The 22,777-nt window shown below is 37.8% G+C and overlaps 2 protein-coding genes across 15 annotated transcripts in view; both read right to left on the reverse strand.

The window, feature by feature from the left end:
* Window positions 1–1,555: 1,555 nt before the first annotated feature.
* Window positions 1,556–5,456, reverse strand: zbtb14 (zinc finger and BTB domain containing 14). Of its 2 annotated transcripts, none has more exons than XM_067377955.1 (2): window positions 5,319–5,456; window positions 1,556–3,225 (listed from the first exon to the last, which is right to left on the reverse strand). In XM_067377955.1, exon 2 carries the CDS (start codon window positions 3,209–3,211, stop codon window positions 1,880–1,882), a length of 1,332 nt encoding a protein of 443 aa, XP_067234056.1. In that variant the 5' UTR covers window positions 3,212–3,225; window positions 5,319–5,456; the 3' UTR covers window positions 1,556–1,879. The 2 variants fall into 2 exon arrangements, with proteins under 2 accessions (XP_067234056.1, XP_067234055.1); XM_067377954.1 differs by lacking the exon at window positions 5,319–5,456 and adding an exon at window positions 4,800–5,231.
* Window positions 5,457–7,027: 1,571 nt separating this feature from the next.
* epb41l3a (erythrocyte membrane protein band 4.1-like 3a) overlaps window positions 7,028–22,777 on the reverse strand; it is a 52,382-nt gene continuing 36,632 nt past the window's right edge. For 8 of the 13 annotated variants that reach the window (XM_067378690.1, XM_067378687.1, XM_067378683.1 and 5 more), the window contains 9 exons: window positions 22,534–22,722; window positions 21,051–21,143; window positions 17,009–17,107; window positions 15,498–15,581; window positions 14,604–14,708; window positions 13,403–13,501; window positions 13,250–13,330; window positions 10,692–10,807; window positions 7,028–7,787 (listed from right to left, as the gene is read on the reverse strand). In XM_067378690.1, the coding sequence (XP_067234791.1) occupies window positions 10,697–10,807; window positions 13,250–13,330; window positions 13,403–13,501; window positions 14,604–14,708; window positions 15,498–15,581; window positions 17,009–17,107; window positions 21,051–21,143; window positions 22,534–22,722 (861 nt within the window). In that variant the 3' untranslated portion in view covers window positions 7,028–7,787; window positions 10,692–10,696. Of the gene's footprint in view, window positions 7,788–10,691; window positions 10,808–13,249; window positions 13,331–13,402; window positions 13,502–14,603; window positions 14,709–15,497; window positions 15,582–17,008; window positions 17,108–18,876; window positions 18,914–18,982; window positions 19,007–21,050; window positions 21,144–22,533; window positions 22,723–22,777 lie in introns of those variants that run through there. The other 5 variants (XM_067378682.1, XM_067378688.1, XM_067378691.1 and 2 more) reach the window with 5 other exon arrangements.

Genomic DNA, 22,777 nt, shown 5'->3' on the forward strand with positions numbered 1-22,777 from the left:
GCAAATTAGCGTCTAATTAACCGCTTGCATCAGTAATGCAAACTAACTTGCACACGACAGCCTAACGTCGCGTTTTAAATCGGATTCAGTTATACTAGTTCAGTCTAAACACATTTAGATACACTCGATTGTTTAGGAGTTAAAACAAATCTCTGCGAGAGGCGAATCTCTTCGTACCTGAAAGACTTCACAGCGGCATCAGAATGCATGTCACCTGTCACACCTGAAAGTTTTTAAGTTCCTCTTCTAATCAAGTGCGCAAAATCAGCCGCAGCGCCACCTGCTGGAACAAAACCCACCTGCACACGGCGAACCTTTTCCTCCATCATCTCGAGCATCATTTACAGGAATCTCAATGGCGTTTGCAAAAATATCTTTACATAGTGATTTGTTTTGAAACTTTTACATTCATTTCAGGATTATTATTAAAGGCTTAGTTCACCCAAAAATTTAATTTCTGTCATTAATTTCTCTCCCTCATGTTGTTCCACACCTGTAAGAACACAAATTAAGATATTTTTGATGAAATCCGAGAGGTATGTGACTCATATAATAATATAATCAACACTTTCAAGGTCCAGAAAGGAACTAAAGACATCGTTAAAACAGTCATGTGACTGCAGCAGTTCAACCTTAATGTAATGAAGAGACGAGAATACTTTTTGTGTGCAAAAACAAAACAACCACTTTATTCAACAAATTAGTCTCTTCTGTGTCATTCTTATTCGTTGTTTACGTCCAGCGCTTGCAGGTTCTACATCAGAATGCCGACTCATTATTGGCCAGCTCCTGCGTGATGCGTTGTGCTGATCACATGAACAGCTTTGGCCAATACTGAGCCAGCGTAAACACGGAAGCCTTCACTGCATCACCTGCGTAAGATAATGACAGAGATTGCTGAATAGAGTCGTCGTTTTTGCGTACAAAAAGTATTCTCGTCTCTTCATAACATTAAGGTTGAACCACTGCAGTCACATGACTGTTTTAATCATGTCTTTAGTACCTTTCTGGACCTTGAAAGTGTTGATTATATAGTAGTCAACATTTGAAGTGGATCAAAAAATCCTAAGAAGAAGGTTTTAGGACAACTTTGATGAAAGGTTATGATCCACTTCAAATGTTGACTACTGTATTATACGAGTCATTTACCTCTCAGATTTCATCAAAAATATCTTAATTTGTGTTCTGAAGATGAGCAAAGGTCTTATGGGTGTGGATCGACATGAGGGTGAGTAATTAATTTTTGGGTGAACTAAACCTTAAAATTCCCTGATATTGAAGATGAAATGAGAGGAAACTATTGATCTCCAGTGAAGCTTGAACCAATAAACCCAAGCCTGAGTTCTATAGATAAAATCAAATCTTTCCAAACTTCAGGGGCCAGTCGCATAAACATCCACCATTTTAAGATTGCGTCATAAGAACTAGTCAGCTAACCATAATCATCACACTTTTCCAGATTCAAATGAGATATTTTATGCGAGTTACAGAGGCGCTAGTCAGTTTGTGCAACTGACCGCTGATCAACACATCATGAGTATCTGCGGGAAATGACATGACAAGCGTTGAATGATTCACCAGTCTTTTATTACAGCAAAAATATCTCGGCGTGTAAATCGCCGCGAGGAACGGATGGAATGATTGACCGCGAGGTTCTTCCATCTCATCAGCATCACAAAAGTGTTTTTCGCTGTACAACGGCAACAGGCGAAAGGGCAGAACAATTCATCGTCCGTCAGCTGCCATAAATACATTTGGTATGAACTGTACAACAAGAGAAAACGTTTCGCACCATTTACATATAAAACAAACAATCGTGTAAATCATGTTCTAAAATTAGAGAAAAAACAGATGTGAACAGTAGTAAGACTCGAGCGTGTTACGAGCACGCGATGGACTCCAGCTGCTGCTCGGCCTCGGCGGCCATAGCCGCGGCCTGAAGCTGTTCGGTTTCGCTCTGCAGGGCGCCGCCGGTCAGCTGTTTGCGTTCGCTGTGCATGTTGTTCTCGTGTCTCTTCAGGTCGGACGCTTTGGCGAAGGCCTTGGTGCACGAGTTGCACACGAACGGCTTCTCTCCTCGGTGGCGTCGCTCGTGGTCCTTCAGGTGCGACTTGTGCTTGAAGGCCTTTTCGCACATCTGGCAGCCGAACGGCCGCTCGTTGCTGTGCACGCGCTCGTGTTTCTTCAGGTCGGGCGCGCGGATGAAGGACTTGCCGCAGGCGTCGCAACGATAAGGCTTGAAGCCCGTGTGGATCTTCAGGTGCTCTTTTAAATGGGCCTGTGTGGTGAACGCTTTAGTGCAGATCTCGCAAACGAACGGCCTGTCGGCCGAGTGCAGCTTCTCGTGTTTCCGAAGGCGATTCTCGTCCAGGAAGGTCTTGCCGCACACTTGGCAGGCTAATTGATCTCGGTGGCCGTAGAGCAGATACTCGAACTTCATATCAGCGGTGGCCGTCGTCCATCCCGGCGGCTGCTCGTCCTTCACGTCGCCCATGCTGTCGGCGAACGAGAGCGTCTGCGTGTGGCTCGCCAATTCTTTGGGTTCGGCGTCTATTGCTTCCACCTCTTGGTCGTAGCAGCTGACTTTGTGCACCTCCTCCTGCGCCAGCTCCTTCAGGATGGCTTCCTGCACTCGTAGGGCGTTGTTCGGCGACTTGTCCAGGTCGTGATTGCCTTGCGCTTCCTCCACGATGTCGTCCGTAGGCGCGTCGTCTTGGTCGCCGAGCACCTGCACGTCGCTGTCTTGATTCAACGGGGGATCTTCCGTCGGAAGCCCCATTTTCACCATGTCATACGGGAACTTTGTGTTCCGGGGGTCGTTGCTTTTCTCGTCGGGCGACATGTCGCGTTTCTGCGAGCAGAGCTTGTCCAAAAACCGTATTCCGAGTATCTGCCCGGAGGACATCATCAGATTCACGTCCTTCTTCTTCACCGAGATCTTCGCGGTGTACATGTAATTGAGCACCTCCTCGAAGATGTCCGAGCGGATGAAGTCGATCTCGATGACGGACGAACTGTCCACTTCGTGCTTCTTAAAGAGTTTTTTGAAGTAGTTGCTGCACGCCGCCAACACACAGCGATGCGCCCTGAACTTCACATCCTCCACCACCACCGCGATGTCGCAGTGCTCGCCTTCTAGTCGCTGCTCGTTCAGTAGCTTCAGAAAGATGGTCTTGTGCTCATCGTCCACATACTTCACAGTTTCGGACATACTGGAGCGGGATCCTACAGAAAAAGAGTGAAAAAATTAGCTTGAGTAGTTTACAAACAAATCAAATGAAAACATTGGGACTATGGTTGCAAAATTCCAGGAATTTTCAAGGATGGAAAATTTCCACAGGAATTAACGGGAATATATGGGAATTAACGGGAATAAACAACGAATTTGGAAAACTGCATGTTAGCCTTTAACGGGGAATTTAAATGTTTGTATACGATACATTTTATATAAAATTTATATAAATTTCTCAAAATTTCCAATTAATTTCCACAAATTCCCACAATTTCTCATAAATTCATGTAAATTCCTGTTAAGTTTCCAAATTGGAATATTTCCAAAATTCCCTTGGTTGAGTTCCCGTGGAAAGTTTCCGGAAATTTACCACAAACTTTCCACCCCTTTGCAACCCTAATTGGGACATAACATGGTACACTCTTAAAAAAATGATGCTGGGTTAAAAACAACCCACACTGGGTTGAAAATGGACAAACCCAGCGGTTGGGTTAAATGTTTGCCTAACTCAACTATTGTTTAAAAATTACTATATGTCTGGCTTAAAATAAACCTAAAATAGGTTGAAAATTGAAAATTAGACACATAATTACTAGAGGCAACAATAATAATCAAAAGGCGAACATTTATTAATAAACAACTTAATAAATGTTAATGTATTAAATGTTAATTTCCAACATGCTTTGGGTTCATTTTAAGCAAGCAATACAGTAATTTTTAAACAATAGCTGAGTTAAATAAAACACTTAACCCAACTGCTAGGTTAAAACAACCTGGGTTTGTTCATTTTCAACCCAACTTGGGTCGTTTTTAACCCAGCATTTTTTATATTAAAGTCAGCATGAAACAGAAGTAGCGTATATCCGAGTGAAACGGCTTCTGAACAAATGTAGGGTGGGACTTGATTGGATGGTTGTAATTTGCTACTGGTCGATCTCATGTGAGTGACAGGTTGTCCCGCCGCCATCATACCAGTAAACATGTTATTTTGATTATGAGGCAAATTAACTTGAATAATGAACACAGATAAATCATTTATAATAAACCGCAATAATTAATTAAAAAAATAATATTATAGTTTAATATATACTGGTGGACCAACTAATTGACATTTCGTCAGCGTCATCAAAATTTAGTTATTTACATATTCTTATTGTGTGACTTATTGACATTATTATTATTTTTTTTTTTTAAAGTTGTGTACATTTTAGCACTATTTATTTTAGAAAACAAAAAGCAAAATGCAGACAGAACCTTGTAATTCAATATTTTTTACAATAATAATTGTTTATAATCGATTTGTTAACTAATAATTTAGTTTCAAGGACCCCCCCCCCCCCCCAAAAAAAAAAAAAATCTAATAAAATATACATTTTACGCTATACATCTATTTTTAATAATATTTTGTATAATTATATACATCAGGCATTTGAATGAAGGTTCAATATGAAAAATAATAAACTTGCGTCACGCCTTATTTTAATAAATAATCACTAACATCACATTTGAAAACAAAACAAATGCATTTTAAACATTTTCACGTGTTTTTGTTAAAGATCATTGATACCTTGATGGGCACATGATGCTTGTGGTTTGTTCTGAATGGACTGACACGGGCCACAAACGCCAAAACTACTTCATTTAACCATACGAGATGTGTTTTTATCTTATAAAAGAGTCTTTTACTCTCTAAATATCATGTTCGGTCGATAAACTGAAGTCTAATCGGTATATTTTGCCATTTCTGCGCTAGTCTGCTTTGGTTCTCTTGAAGCTAATCTTAGCATTAGCACATAAATCATCGTCGACCGACTTTAATCGAACAAAAACGACTAACTATCCGCCGTCTTTCCCACTGAACGAGCCCGGAGGACCAGAGAGCACCGATCAGCACCGGAGAGCAGCGGAATGTGCTCGGTAAACGGGTGCTCGATGTGGATCGAGGCGCGCTGAGGCGAATTTAGTGGCGCGAGCTGCGCGGGCCATGACGAACACTCCCGCGCCGGGCGCGCGCAGCCATCCCGCGCAAAACATTATGCAATAATTCAGCAGCTGCTTCAATCTGCTCCAAAAATCTATTTCTTACCTTTATTGTGCTATTGTGATCCACTGGGAAAGTGTGTGTTGAATGTCACGAAAGCCAGTGCAGAATTTAATACTTTGTTGTTGTGTGCGAGGCCGAGGACGAGCACAGGCGGAAGGACGCGCTGCGCCAGCACGGAACTGCGGAGAGCGAGTGACCGAAGCTCGTACGTAGACACGGGCACAGCTACGCAAACAGCGCAGCGGCTGCTCTCTCTCACACAGGGATGCGCAGGCACGCTTACGCAAATGACCCAGCGCAAATCTCTGGAGCGCGAACCGTACTGTGACGCGCGGGAGGAGCGAGTGCACATTCAGATTCATTTACCTCAGAAAGAGAAATTAGTTTAAATCGTTTACACGCTCGGGGAACTTTGAGGATTTGTCAAAATTATGAACAAATGTTCTTTTCAGTAACATTAATAGAACAATTATTCGAAGTTATCACGAAACATTTAAAAAATCGTCGATGGAACGTTTTTTTCCTGACATTTTATTTGGACGTTGGTTTAACGTTTTATGAATGTTATTCAGAACGTTCAGAAAACATTCAAAAATAATGTTTGAAGAATAAGAATGTTTTTAAAACATGTAAAACGATAGATGTTTTGAACGTTCAACATTTTATAGCTTAATGGGAACAGTATTTTTGTTATTTGTTTGGGCTCAAAACTTTAAAAATAAATTAAACAAGAAATTGTGTGGACTATTTACTATTAAATAAAGTACAGTAATGATAAAAAAAATGATGTTTTGTTACTAAATGATTGCCATGTTTATATATCATAGTATATGGCACTCCTAAAAAGATTTTAATGATGTTACCATGTCCAAAAATATATTACCATGATATCGTTTCAACAAAAAGAATTCCAATTTCGGATGACCACCACCAAACGATTCATAATGAGAATGAATTTAAAATAACTTAAATTATTGTGGAAAATCCCATCCTGTGCAAATGTTTAAATTACACTTGTGTACAACACAAATATTAATTATACATATTCAGGTTGATTGGGACACTTTTTCCAAGTCATCTCAATGGCAAAAAATGTCCCAATCACCCTGAATTCACCATATATATATATATATATATATATAATATTAGAGATGCACTGAGATATCGGCAAATAATCGGTAGCGGCCGATAGTCAATAGTCAGGGCCAATATATCCTGTCAATCAAAAGAGGGCAGGAAAATGCACTGAATTTGTGTTTTGTGTAAAGAAAATGCTAAGAAACCAGTTTGATGTTCAATATTAATAGTAATTATATGAATTAATAACTTTCAGTTAATATTGTGTTAATATTAATTTGAGTGTGTTTGTTTATAAATTGATACCAGATACTCTGAAACAAGTTGATAAAATGGAGAGAATAAAGTGTTTATTTGCATTTCTTTCAAAGTATAATAATTAAAAATATAATGATTAATTATAATGAAATTATCATTAATTTAAAAGGTATAAAAGGCAGAACCCCCAAACTATTGGTATCGTTATCGGCAGATATCACTCTGAATAATCGGCTATCGGTATCGATAGAGAAATGTAATATCGGTGCATCTCTAATATATATATGTATTTGTTTGTTTATTATAGAAAATGCAATATTAATGAATGCATATTCTCATTCACATCTCACAGCAAAGGGATGAATGGAAACTGCAAAGTTATCAGAAATGGAATTGACCTTTTATTTGAGCTTGAGTGGGAAACAGTCAGCAGGGCGGCGATGCTGCACATGACACTGAAGGACATAAACACACATTTGGGCTTGTCTAAAGGTTCAGTTCTGTACAGTTTAAGGCTCAGATGTGGCAAGGAGAACTCTGGGATTGATGTTTCAGGGTACCAGTTGAGCTCTCAAACAGTTTAGCTCCTCTAGACTCAATGTTCACAAGTGACAGTTTTCAAGAAGAAACAAAAAACAGGCGTATAATTCAAGTAAAACAACATAACACGTCTCTAAGATACATGAGAAAATGTGTGGCATATTCATATTCTCATATTGTCATTTGTGTGTCATATTCAACATGAGCAAATCAGAGGGGCGACACGTGTGGATGGCACATCTCTGCAAGGTTAAATACTGTGCAAAGTCCTTTTTTAAAGTGAAAGAGCAGTATAATAAATAAATGTAGATATCTGTTATATTTCACATATTCTTCAGTCCCGTGGTTTGACTAAACGCTCATATAGTATTTCCTAAAATGTCTATATACTTTAGTCTCCTCACAAAAAAAAGCAGAATTGTTCCCTTGTCATGCAGTAACAGTGATCCAGTGCGGAGCTTGTGTGTGTGTGTGTGTGTGTGTGTGTGTGTGTGTGTAAGTGTGTGTGTTACTCCAGAAGTGTTCAGATGAAGTTTGCTGCAATTCATTAGTTCATGTTGATTTCTCTGAAGCGTCCCTCATTCTCCACAGCGTGAACACTAGTTTCCTCCAGAAAGCGTGAAGATGATGTTAATCCTGAAAACATAAAACAGAACATTCAGTAAATAGAAGGAATGAAGGAGCAGAAAGAACCTTCAGAGGAGCGAAGCGTGACGCGGGTCTGTTAGTGGCTGTCAGCGCTCTGAAGTGATGATGTTAAATGCGTCATGCATTTAAATATCATGTTAAAATATCAACATAATACAGGCCTCAATAACATGGGATTTTTTCACCTGTTTTCTGGTCCAAAATGGTGTGTCCGCCGGCCACTTAGTAACGTAACAACACATTCTCCTCAACAAAACACATGATTTGAGGATTCATTCATGTCTGGAGCACAAACACACACTCAACTTTACTAATAATCTCATGGATTCTGTCACAGTGCAGTACCGCTTTCTACCAGCAGAAAGCAGTGTGTTCAATCAAAATCAGCTACAAATGTGAAATATAGCTGCGAGCAGCAATTATCGGGGTTCAAGCGTCTTAAGACCTTTAAGTACATGCGTAAAAAGGTATGTTTTAATTAGCAAGCCTGTAACCATCTCGACCATAGATGATTTTCGAGGTTGAGCCAAAAACTTAGGACTTGTTCGCCAAAGTTGGTTTTTGAAATAATCTCTAATATTTAACGAACGATTCGATGGACAGCAGCGTCCTAGAGGCAAAGTTGCTCAGAGTGAGGAGTTCTACCATGTGGTATGAATGTTGTGGGCGTGCATGAAAACTTGTGTGATACACGATCCTTTACAAACTTGAAAAACATGAAGGCGCCCCCTGGTGGCTGATTTCTTTCGAATTTCTCACAGGCCTCTAGGGCTGTAAGTCAAACAGGCCCAGAGAGTTTCGTTCCGATTGGCCTCCATTAACCTTGTCTGATAGCAGTGAAAATTATTCGTCAACGACATTTTTTCACAGACGAAAACGAGGCGATGACTAAATAAAAACACGTTTTGAATGACTAAAACTATGACTAAAATCTACCCTAATTTTCATCAACGAATAAAAATTAGACGATTTGGGAAGATATCCTGTCAGGACTGCTGTCTTGTGTGGAAGATGCGCACATTTGAAGTGTAACGTGCTGATCTAACCGCAGGAAAACGCGCGCTGTTGCGCCCTCTACAGGCTCGTCCAGCAGCACTTCTTCGCAATTGATAAATAGCGCACATTTATGCCAAGCGATTGCTTATGAGCTAATGTTGATGAATTATTACAATGTTTACTATACAATGTTTATATGGTAATATGTTTTAGACGGTTGTAAGAATGCATATTTTATCTCCTTCATCTGAACCTAAATGAGCAGACATTTCAGAATAAGAGTCACGGTGTATTTCGGGATGGTTTATAATTATTTTTTTCCCCTGGTCATTATTATTTTGTTTACACAATAAACTGTATTTAATTGAATTGAATTGAATTTCCATTTAATTCATAGTAAACTATTGTAGCTTCTGTCACAGGAAGGAAAGATTAAGAACATTATTTGACACAATATTTTACAAGTATCAGGGTTATTATAGTTAACTAAACCTAAAACCATAAGCAATCTTCAATACTTGAAAGTGTTAAGTGTTGATAAGTGTTAAATAAAATTAAATTAAATAAATATATAAAAAATGTAAACATTTCATCTAGTTTCTAAGCTTTAGCTTAACCTGACGTAAAATAACTAAAAGCAAAAAAACTAAAAATCTAATCTAATCAAAATTCTTAACAAAAACTATTAATAGTGATAAAAAACTGTTGATAAGTGTGTTAAGACTATGATAAGTGTGTTAATACCTGAAAAGCACTGAATTGAGCTCTCTTTCATGCCTTTTTGTACTTGAATGGTCAAAAACATCCATTTTGGCAAGTAAAGTACAGTTGGTTGTCTTCAGTGAACAAACATTTTGGAGAATATCAGATGTATATTATTGTATTGGATCTGTGTATTGTTAGAGTAATGCTTACCTGATGCATTACAATTTAATTAAACCCTTATGATTTTTAGTCGACTAAAACCAGACTAAAACTAAAACAATTTCTGGTGACTAAAATATGACTAAAACTAAATGGCATTTTAGTCAAAAGTCTATGACTAAAACTAAATCAAAATTTGCTGTCAAAGTTAACACTGTCTGATAGCTGCCTAAACTTAAATGGCCGATGGCGGACGTGTTTTTTGAGATGCGTCAGTGAACTCACAGAAAATCATGGCACCTCGGACAAAGACACTGCATACCAATTTAAGTCGATCGGACTAACGGTGAAGTAGTTATAGCCGCTTTCATGCTTTTTTATCTGTTATAGCGCCACCAAGTGGCCAGTCGCCGTGTCCTTTTTCACTCGACCACAGAATGAGCTCTTACACAGGTGTGCCAAATTTGGTGAAAATATCTCATTCAGTTCACGAGTTACAGCCATTTTCGTAAAAGTGGCTCCGCCAACTTCAAACCTTTTGGCGGCCCTTCTTTTTTGATAATTACTGACATTCAGACTGTAGATCACCTCACTGCACTGGTTTGGCTCTGATCAGGCCAAAAACCTAGGACTAGTTCGCAAAAGTAGGTTTTTCAAAAAATCCAAAATACCTGAAAATTTCAAATGACGAGTAAATCCTAGTAAGAGTTATGAGCCATTTCGTACTTTTGACTGCCTTAGCGCCCCCGTCAGGCCGATCGGGGCGAGCCTTGGTGACGTTGTAAACGGTGTGAGTACTAGAATACTGATCCTTACAATTACTTGAACCCCTAATAATTAAAAGCACCAGTCAAACAGGCAGAAACAATCAGCCAAAGTCCTCGGAGGTCCACAGATGAATGATGAGGGAGGTAAACAGCCAAAGCGCCACCGGTGTTAGTACAGCAGCCAATAGCAGCGCTCCAAAGTGCAGCAGCCAATCAGCTTGCAGTCAGCCAAGCCAAATCAAGCTCTGATTGGCTCTGGTCTTACCTGCGTCACTCCTCGCCCTCCTCCGGCGTGATCTCCGTTTCTTTATGGACCACGACTTTGGTCACTGACATGTCGGGATGTTGTTCTTTAGCCTCTTTAATAGCCTGAGCCAGAGCCTGACCCACAGTGACACCCACATCAGAACCACAACTACTGCTAACTAGCTTCACTACTGGATCATTACAATTCATAAAGGATCATGAACTAAATGAAGAATGAGCTGATAAACTTGTACTGTATTCTGATAATGAACTAAAATCAAGCAACTTTATATTATACATATATATATATACCATATTCGGTAACACTTTACAGGTTTCATCTGTTAACATGAGTAACTACATCAGAAAAAGACTCAAGCGTTTATTACTGTAAACGTTTACTGGACCTGAGATAACATGAACTAACAATGAACAGTTGTATTTTTAACTAGATGAGAACAAACTTTGATGTTGGCTTGAGAGAGCCTGACCAGAATGTTTTAACAGCTTTACGTTTGAAGGTTTTAAGTTTTAGTTTAGTAGTTTTAATAGATAGATAGATAGATAGACGTTTTAACATGTTGTTAAATGTTTCTTTAACACTTTGCTATCATGTTTTAACACATTTCTAGCATGTTTATAGCACATTTTAACATTTTACCAAGTAGGTGGCATGTTTTAACACATTGTTAACATGTTTCAACCATGAATTAGCACATTACTAGCATGTTTTAGCAAAACATGTTCCTAGCACAATTTAACACATTGCTAACATACTTTAGCATTTTGTTAACATGACTTAACAACATTGTTAGCATGTTTTTACGTGATTTATCATTTTATTAACATGTTCATATGTTATATATTATCGGTAATATGTTGTTAGCAAGTTTCTAACATGATTTAACACATTGCTAACGTTTAAACATGCTTTTAGCATTTTTTTCTATCATTATTTAACATTGCTAGTCTTATTTAACACATTGCTAACATGTTATAGCATGTTGTTAGCATGTTTCTAGCATTTTGCTAGCATGTTTTAGCGTGTTGTTAGCACATTTCTAATATAATTTAGCACATTGCTGGCTTGCTTACGGAATGAATTAAAACATTGCTAGCATGCTTTAGCATGTTAATATTTTTCTAACATGATATAGAATGTTTGTTAGCATGATTTAACACGTCACTAACTTACTAACACATTGTTAACATATTTTAGCATGTTGTTAGCATGACAACAACATTGTTAACATGTTTTTACATGATTTAACATTTTAATAACATGTTTATATGTTATATTATCGTTAACGTTGTTAGCATGTTTCTAACATGATTTAACACATTGCTAATGTTTTAACATGTTTTTAGCATGTTTGTAGCATGATTTAACACATTGTTAATGTTTTAACATGTTTTAGCATGTTTCTAGCATTATTTAACACATCACTAGAATGACTTAACACATTTCTAACATGTTTTAGCATCTTGTTAACATGTTTCTAGCATTTTGCTAGCATGTTTTAGCGTGTTGCTAGCTTGTTTCTAGCATGTTGTTAAAATTTTTCTAACAAGATTTAACATGTTGCTAACATGATTTAACATGTCACTAACTTGTTTCTAGCATGAATTAACACATTGCTAGCATGTTTTCTAGCATGATTTAGCATGTTACCATGATGATTTAACACATTGCTAGAATGTTTTACCATGTTGTTAGCATCTTTCTAACATAATTTAGCACATCGATAACATGAGTTAACACATCGCTAGCACATTTTAGCATGTGGTTAGTGTGTTTCTAGCACAATTTAGCACGTCGCTAGCATATTTATAGCTTGAATTAGCATGTTTCTAGCATGGCATTGCTAGTATGTGCTAATTCAAGTCAAGCCAGCATAATAACTACTGTTATACTGTATTGCGCACTGTTAGTTAATGACAGTTAATGCATTAATTAGTGTTAGCTGATGGGACCTTACTGTAAAGTGTTACCCAATTTCCCTCTTATATTTAAAGTATATTTAATGATCTTTAGTGATGTTTTATAGAAATATCTGCATTAAATTCTCTTCCTAATGACACGTCTGTAACATCACAATAAACCGTCAAACTATCATTTCTAAAAGAATAATTACATCTCTCTTAAAGGTGCTCTAAGTGATGTCACGCGTTTTTAGGCCAAAACAATGTTTGTCACATACAGCAAACATCTCCTCACTATCCGCTAGCTGCCTGTCCCCTGAACACACTGTAAAAAAACGCGGCCTCTGTAGTCGCCACAAGCTCCGAAAATGGCAATAAAAATAAAATGCTGTTCTTTTAAAAGTTTTTAAAAATAACCGAAAAGAATAATTTCAAATGCGCGTTCATGACTGTTTCCGTTAGCACGGGGGGAGGGGGGGAGGAGGAGGGTCTAGCTAGCCTCTGTTTTATTTGACAACACTTCGAACATCAACAGGAAGTTATTCAACCCAGGATCACTTAGAGCACCTTTAACATGAGCTTCTTTTAAAAGGAAAAAAAATCAAGAAAGGCAGCGTTTGATAGAATGACCCTGAATGAATATCAGAGGCTCACCTCGTCATGATCGATGTCTGCATCTCCTGAGATGACGATTCTCTTCTCGATCCGTGTTTCTGAGATGCCTCCTTTCACCATCTGACAAACACACAGATGTTACGACACTCGTCCGTCAGGCGGCGTCAGTGTTACCTCTATGATCTCTCTTACCTTGGTGATGTGTGTGGTCGTGGTGGTGCTTGTGGTTTCTGATGTGATGGTTTGAGCGCTCATGAGAATGCCAGGTTCAGCGTCTGCGTCCGTCTCGCCCTGTCACAAGTCAACAACACAGCCTCAAAAACAGCATCTTACATCCTGTGCTCTAGTGGTCAAACGTTTGGGTCGTTAAGATTTCTAAGATATTTTTGGTTTCTGCCCCTCAATAAAATAAAAAAAAAAAAATTATCTCACAATTCTGACTTTTTTTCTCGCAATTGCGATTTTACATTTTGCAATTCAATTGCGACTTTATATCTCAATTCGGATAATAAATCGGAAAATACATTCGAATTGCGAGATATAAACTTGTATTTGATTGGAAAATATTCAGAATTTTGAGATATAAACTCGTAATTGCGAGAAATAGTAAAAATCGCGAGATATAAACTTGCAACTGCGGAGAAAAAAGTCAGAATTGCGAGATATAAACTTGTATTTGCGTGGAAAATATTCAGAATTGGAAGATATAAACTCGTAATTGCAAGGAAAAAAGTCAGAATTATGAGATAAAAAGTAATTATCTTTTCAATTGTTTTATTTTGTGGTGGAAACAAGCTTCCATAGCTCACCAAGACTGCATTAATTTGATCAAAAATACAGTAAAAAATGTGAAATATTATTCCAATGTAAACAGTTGTTTTCTATGTGAATATATAGTAAAGTGTAATTTATTCCTGTGATCAAAGCTGAATTTTCAGCATCATTACTCCAGTCTTCAGTGTCACACGATCCTTCAGAAATCATTCTGATCTGATGATTTGCTGCTCAAGAAACATTTATGATTATTATCAATGTTGAAAACAGTTTCATATATTTGTGGAAACGGTAATGCATTTTATTTTAAGGTTCTTTGATGAAGAGAAAGTACAAAAGAACAGCATTTATTTGAAATAGAAACATCTTTACTGTCACTTTTTATCAATTTAATCCATCCATGAATAAAAGTACTACTATTTAAAAAAAAACAAAAAACAGACTGTATCCAGATGTTTAAAATATAATTATATTGCTCAGATGTTACTCTTTCACAACTTTCTCTCAGATGTTTCTACTGATATTGTGGCTCTTATGACAGATGCTCAACAAAAGTCACAACAAAAGCGTCTGCTAAATGAATAAATGTAAAATAACGGGTCATGTGACGCGCACACACCTGCAGGGACTCGTATGTGATGGTCTTCATTTCCGTGTGGATCACAGGCGTGTCTTGTGTGTCCGTGTCTCCCGACAGAGTCCTGGAGAAACTCAAGACGCCCGACTGCAGGACAGAAGAGAGACGATTGCTTAAAAACGTTTTTCTGAAACACTGTATCATCAAATGTTTTTTAAATGTTACTACTTGCTTCGGAACGTTCTGAGAATATTCAAAAGTGACGTTCCCACAATGTTTGAAGAATGATACAATAGAATGTTCCCTTCAAATAACTCATGGAAACAAACACCGGGAAGAACATGAAGAGGAACAAGGTGTTCGGGAGAGAATAGAGCAGCTGATTTAGAGGAAGCAGTCGAGCGTTTCACTATAGCGACATCTACAAACGCGCTGCGCTTCAGGGGAAATACAGCCGCTCATTTACACGTGTTGTGAATACTGAAGCTCTCACATAAAAGCTCTTTGTTGGTCTGAGAATGGTCACTTCTGCTGCTAGAGGGCGGATGTTGGGGGGGTTTCGGGATTGGGGTGAATCTGTCGGGGTCGTGGGGGTCATGAGGTCACCTCTAAACTGGCCGTCAGTTCTACCTCCCCACTGTGGCCCTCGGCCACACCCCTCTGCTCAAACGGGCTCATGTTGGGCGACTGGTCTCCATCATCATCGTCGTCGGTGGACAGAGAGAAGCTCTCGCCTCCAGACTCACTGTCACTGGGGGAGTCGGCCCTGGCGGGGGCCGCGTGTGTGAGGGGCCCATCGAGGTTAGCGGAGTTCACACTGCTGGAGTCGCTGGTGTCCGAGTCAGACTCATCGAGGACTCGCACAGAGCTCAGCGGCTCTTCACACGACTGATAATACGCATCGGGCTCCAAGGGGGCAGCTGGAGGTTCAGGTACCTGAGGCTCGTCCAGCGGTTCATCTGCCGGCTGATCCTCTTCTGACGGGCCTTTTCCGGGAAGCCTCTCCTGACTCTCTGATGGCTGCAGGAGACATAATGGCGGACAGTGAAGCAAAGATCATAGCTTCAATAACATGTCCAATCATTGACAATCTTGTCATCTTTAGCTCAAATCAAACTAAGTAAAGTAAGATGATTGGCTCATTTAACAGAAAGGCAGGACTAACTAATAAAGTGACAAAAGCACAAAACAAAATTACTAACACTTAAACTAAAATTAAAACTTAATTCATTAAAAATAATAATCATTTACATGAATAAACATTTAATAATTAATATTATACATTTTTATAATAATGATAATTAACTTAATAAATACTATAATATATTATAGTATTTATTAATATTATCTTATTATTTATAATTATTAATATCATATAATTTTATATTATATATAATATTATTATTATTTTATTTTATAGCTTGCTAAATAATAAGATAATATTATTATTAATATTAATAAATACTATAGTAATAATGTAATTTCTTATTAATTTAATTATTAATATAATAATGTAAATATAATAAAATAATATATAAATATATTTAATATACTAAAAATACTATATTTACGAATAAATATTTAATTATTATTATTATATGTTAATTATCATTAACATATACTGTAATATATTATAGTATTTATTAATATTACTTATTTTTTATTTTATAGTTTGCTAAATAATAAGATAATTAATATTAATAAATACTATGGTAATAATAACTTAATTAATTTCTTAGTTATTTAATTTTTAATTTAATAATATAAATATAAAAAATATATATATATAATAAACATACTTTAGCATTTATTAATATTAATTCTTACTATTTAGTTTTTATTTTAGTATTTATTTAATATTTGTATATATATATATATATATATATATATATATATATATATAATTAATTATACATAATTATTATTTATTAGTAGAAATAATTTTTTATTTTTATAGTTTGTTTTAATTTTAGTTTAAGTTTTAGTAATTTTGTTGTGTGCTTTTGTCATTTTATTACTTTTTTATTTCTATTTAACTTATTTTTATTTCATTTTTATTATTTTTATTTATTTTGCTTTTTATTTCAGTTTTCGTTTCCTAAAGTATGTTGCCTTGGCAATAAACTGAAATCAGCTTAAGCTGAAGCACTAAAATTATTAACTGGAAATAAACTAAAACTCAAATAAACTAAAAAATATTCCGTTTCTCCTCCTTTTTCTGGCTATTCAGTCAGTAATTGGGTCTTGGCAAATGAACTGTGCTTGTAAATCTGCGAGATGAGAGCGATGGGCTGAGATGACGTAATGTCTGACAGAGACAGAGGCTGAACAAGGACAGATGAATACAACCTTAATCTGTGGTTTAATATGTGGACTTGAATACACTCAAACACACGTTCAGAGCAGCAGATCAACATGTGTGTTAATGTGAAGTCTGAAGTCTACACCTTGTGTAAAGCGAGCGGAGATGAAGACGGAGCCCAGCTGCGTGTGGACTGTAAGAGCGCCGTGAGCTCAGGAGACATCTCATCGAAACTGGGCTTAGGCTGAACACAGAGAGACACACAGCATTAAAGCACATGACAGAGTTCATATCGCACACGCACAAGAGCATTCTGGGTATTTCAGGAGAGTGAAGGGTCTGTCGTTCATGAGAGGCTGCACTGAATATGCATTGTGCAAAGAAGTGCATGAAATAAAATTAATTAGGAATAAAAATGCATGCTTAAAATCAGATGCTGAAAGAAGCTGAAGCCAAGCATGCAAACGGTGCGGTCGAGCAGATGTTAAGGTTATGATGAGCAGAAATGTTATTTATATTGTTAGCCAGTAGGTGGCGCTGCCAACAAACTGAAAGTTCTGCAGGAATAAAACCTGGTGCTAAGATTGTAGACTTTTAGGAAGAGTAAAATTAACTCTACATAAAGAAGAAGAGACATATGGCAACATTAAATATGGATGATGAAGGTATTTTTGCAAACATCTAGTAATGCAAACTAGTTTCAAAATTGTTAAATACAAAAGACTAAGTAGGAAGATCATTTTTTTGCAGTGAAATTCTTCCGGTGTTATGACAACCTTTGGCCAGCAGGTGGCGTCATCACCATAGACACTGCAGCTAATGAATAATTAAACAGCGAACTAAATTGAATGTTTGTTGATGAGGAATATAAAATAATCTTTCACACACTGACCGCACTGTTTGTATAGCAATGTCTGTAGAAGATGCATAAGTTTTAATCATTAAAATGAATAAAAATCACATATTTATTCCTTCAGCATCATTTCACTCATTACACAGAGACACATTGTTTCACCCAGCTAGCAAAAATATATTCTAAGAACATATTTAAGTTATGAAAACGTGATTTTTGAATATTTTGTGACCTTAAAAAGTGTTTGGACTCATAAATATCTGTATATTACTGTATTTACACCGATAAGATTCCAGCGACTAACTATTTGTCTGTCCACGACGTCAATCAAAAATCACAACCATTCAGAAGAGCGCGTAGGCGGGGTCTTTCGGCAAGTTCCCGCCACTCGCAACGAAAAAGGGTAAGTACATGATCAAATTCACGAATATTACACCAGTTTAATATTATTCAAAATACATTTTGAGTTACTGAAACAATCTTTGTCATAGAATACACTTGTCTGTTCACAATGAGTTGATAGTTTTAACGTTTTTGTTTCCTTTTATTTATTTTGAATATCTGAGGTAAATTGTCCGTTGTTGCTTTTAGTACGGCTAAAAAACACACTAGAATGCTATTCAAACTCACACTAGACGCGTTTAACATTAAATAAAGCACATAAACAGTACCTGAGATGATCATTGCCATACTTTGTGTAGTTGTTCCAGCCGCGATCGTCGCAGAAAAATATAAACCGCTTCTAAACTAGAATCATCGCGTGTCGCCGTCGCGTTGGACATTAAAGGGATAGTACACCCAAAAATGAAAATTATGTCATCATTTACTCACCCTCATGTTGTTCCATACTGTAATGAATTTAGATATTTGGAAGGAATGTCAGTAACCAAACAGATTTCGCCCCCCACTGACTACCATTATTGTTCCTTCTATGGTAGTAAATGGGTAACATGGAAAAGATACCTTTTATCGCGTGTCGTGGCGCATCTGGTTAGGACACAGTGTTGGATTTGTTAGCATTCCCATTAAGTTAAGAACGTTATTTCTGAACGTTCTCTGAATGTTCAAAACGTCCTGTTTTTAAAATGTTTTTTCTTGATTATGTGAACGTTAAAGGGTTAGTTTACCCAAAAATGAAAATAATGTCATTAATTACTCACCATCATGTCGTTCCACACCCGTAAGACCTTCGTTCATCTTCAGAACACAAATTAAGATATTTTTGATGAAATCCGATGGCTCAGGGAGGTCTGAGCAATGACATTTCCTCTCTCAAGATCCATTAATGTACTAAAAAAACATTTAAATCAGTTCATGTGAGTACAGTGGTTCAATATTAATATTATAAAGCCACCAGAATATTTTTGGTGCGGCAAAAAAAAACAAAATAACGACTTATTTAGTGATGGCCGATTTCAAAACACTACTTCAGGAAGCTTCGGAGCGTTATTAATCTTTTGTGTCAAATCATGATTTGGATCACGTGTCAAACCGCCAAACTGCTGAAATCACATGACTTTGGCGCTCCGAACCGCTGATTCAACACAAAAGATTCATAACGGCATGAGGGTGAGTAATAAATGACATTATTTTCATTTTTGGGTGAAGTAACCCTTTAAGGGAACATTCCATTTTGCAAACACTTTGGGAACGTTGCTTTTGAATCTTCTCTGAACATTCTAAAACAAGTAGCAACATTTAAAAAACGTTAGATGAACATCCAACCATATTGTTTCAGAAAAAAAACACTGTTTTTGTGCTAATGTTTTGAGAACAAATAATAGATAACCAGATAACTATTACTATGAAAGCGTTTGTTCATAACTTTGGGAGAACCTTGCCGGAACGTTCTCTGTTAGCTGGGCACTGTTGACAGACTCTCTCACAAATAAAACCCACATATCCAGCAGCAGCCAGAGTGCAAAATAAAGATCCTGCCGTTCCTTTAGTCATGACTAAAAGCAAAGCAGCGGCATTCCCAAAAACAAGGGGAGAAATAAAAGTGGATGAAGGAAAGAAACAAGGTTCCTGCTCTAAGAAAGAAGTGCGACAGCAAATTCCAGCCGGAGGGATTTGTGTCAGACGGCAGCCCAAAACAACAACACAAATCAAGAGTGTTTGAGAAGCTCTGGCTTCGGAGTTTGTCTGTGTTTTCAAAGCCAGGCCGAGGACGATATATCCTACCACTCTGGCTGTCGGGGAGGTTTTGGTGAGAAACTGCACCGTCCCGAGATCCGCCGTGGATCTGATGGGAGATCTGAGCGGAGAGCGTACCGTCGGAGAGCTTCGCAGACGCATCTCGGTCATCAGAGATTCTCCAGGCTCCTCGCCAGAGGGCGACGGTGTCCCGACTTTCCTCACGGTGATGAGCGGAGCGGTGATGCTCTGATACTCCACCGTCACAGGAATCACCTTGATGGAGACGGCTTGGTCAGAGATTTTGGAGTCGGAAAATCTACTAAACTGCTCTGAACCTTCTTGAGCTTTGGTCGGTTTGTCTTCCGAAGGTTCGGTGGTCGATACGGTGCTTGTCGCGGCTACGAATCTGTAGCTGGCGGTGTGTTTCTTCTCTGGTACCTTTGGGGGAATTTTGGGTGGTGCTTTAGGAGGAACGTCTTCAGATAAACCTTTTTCGGGTTCAGGAGGAAACTTTTCTTGTACTATCGTATAAACCTTTTCTGGTACCTTTGGAGGAATTTTCTCTGCTATCTTCGGAGGAACCTCTTCTTTTTCTGCTACAATTGGAGGAACTTGTTCTTGTATTATTGTTGAAACCTTTTCTGGTACTTTTGGAGCCATCTTCTTTAGAGGAAGCTCTTCTTTTTCTGGTACAATTGGAACAATTTGTTCTTGTACTATCGTAGAAAACTTTTCTGGTACTTTTGGAGCCATCTTCTTTAGAGGAAGCTCTTCTTTTTCTGGTACAATTGTAACAATTTGTTCTTGTACTATCGTAGAAACCTTGTCCGGTACTTTTGGAGCCATCCTCTTTACATGAACCTCAACAGAAGAGGCTTTTTCTTGTACCTTTTCTGGTATCATTTGAGAAACCGTTCCTGCTTCGACTGGAGGAACTTTATCTGGTTCAAACGGAGGAACCTTGTTTATAATGACCCACCCGTCAGACTCCTACATGTAACACACAAAGATCATGTTAGCAAGCTTGAGTAACAGCAACGTTAGTCACGCCTGAGTCCGAGACTGAAAACAGACACGCTGGACAGATGGACACTGTCGGACTCTTCGCACAACGACACACATTACGATTCATTATGATCATGAACATCTGATGATATCGAGAGATCGGAGAGAATCAGATGAATGAATCACTCACCACATCAACCTTCCTGTCAGTCAGACCGTCCTGCGTCTCCAACGCTGCTGCGGCCACTTCTTGTGTGTCCTCGACCGCTGCTTCCTGCTTGACCTCAAGGAAGAGAAATCAAAAAGATTCATGCATGATGCAGCAGAGCAGTCTATCTTGATTTTGATGGACAGTATAGACAGATAGTGATATAATATTGATTAGGCATGTGACGGTATCACATTTTCATGTTGCGATTAATTGCTGAAGCTTTTATCACGGTATACGGTATTATCATGATATTGAAATAAGTTGCAAAAAAAAGTGTTGTCATACTATAACAGGATTAAGAACTCTTTGTAATAACAAAAAGAACTCTGACTGTTTAAATACAATAATACAATACACCAAAAATATATAAAGTAAAATCTTCAAACATATTAAAGTGCAAAAGAATTAGGCTATAAAGAACATTTCTCATTATTTAATGCATTAACTAAGCTACATTTGTTACAGAAAGTATCATTTTTTGTTAATGTTAGTTAGGAAACACAGCTGATCATTAGTTTTATCTCAGGTCCATTAAATAAGTTCTGTTGATTTTAGTAATGTTATTAAACAGTAACTAAGAAATTAACATTGACTAATAATAATTAATGCTTAAGTATTTTTAATTGTCAGTTGGGTAATAATGAATTAACATGTTAACTAATAAAGCCGTATGTCTCAGTTTTACTGAACAATAACAAATAATCAGAACATCTCTAATCATTAGGGCATGTTGTAGTCCAGATTAAAATATAAAAATGTTTAAGTTTGAAAATAAATAGTCTATTAAGTATTAAGTATTTGGTGCTGTGATGAACAACATTGAGATTACAAAAATGAATGGCTGTTTGAAGCATTTTGAAAACTTCACTAGCAGTTTCCGGGGTAACCGCTGCATTTCTGCTGTTCCATCAGAGTGAATGTGCACTTTCATTCAGCGCGTCTCCATCACTCGTTCCGTCATGTGCTTCTCGTGCACGTTGGGCTTGTTTACATCTGAGCGCGTGTCCCTTTGACGCAGAATACAGCGGTGTTGTGCATTTTATACGGCTGATGGGGAAAGTATTCTTAAATGCATTATAAAAATTATTCTTAAGTGAAATTAGATTTATAATTCAGAAGGATGTCAAGATATCTCTACAGAAACTCAACACAGTGATACTAATTGAGGACAGGATTTTCCCGTCTTTCCATCCACAGATGCTGTTGTTTATGTAAGAGGCACATAATGATTTTCCCTGGTCTGAACTGCTTAGTGCAGCTAAACGCTGGATCCATGAACTCCATTTTACTGCTTGCACAAAAACGAAATCAATAAGAGACTTTCTGTTGGCGGCAAATCGTTTGTCACTCTCGTCTAAAGCTGCTCCATTCAGATCCATTTCAAAAAACATTGTCTTTTAACAAACAGCCGTAATTACAGCAGTTTTCCATCTGAACCGCACAAAACACTGGCTGATCTCACCTCGTCCGGCACCAGCGGCTCAATCATGGGAGCTTCATCCAGACGAGGCGATCGGAGCGGAGACGAGGACAGACGCTTCTCCCACTCGGTCATACCCGTTCGATCCGCTCCTCCCTCCAGGAACGTCCTCTTCAGCTCGCTGATGTTGGTCTGATGTTTGACCAGCTCCTCAGGCGTACGCTCGATCTCCTGAAGAAAGCCAGAACAACAAGAGATTCATCCATATTTCAGCTGGAGGACTAGT

Source organism: Chanodichthys erythropterus, chromosome 23 (assembly GCF_024489055.1).
Source record: "Chanodichthys erythropterus isolate Z2021 chromosome 23, ASM2448905v1, whole genome shotgun sequence".
Taxonomy (NCBI): domain Eukaryota; kingdom Metazoa; phylum Chordata; class Actinopteri; order Cypriniformes; family Xenocyprididae; genus Chanodichthys; species Chanodichthys erythropterus.

Excerpts from the sequence above, each read along its gene's own strand:
- zbtb14 (XM_067377955.1), bottom strand. The coding sequence starts at position 3,211 with ATGTCCGAAACTGTGAAGTATGTGGACGATGAGCACAAGACCATCTTT.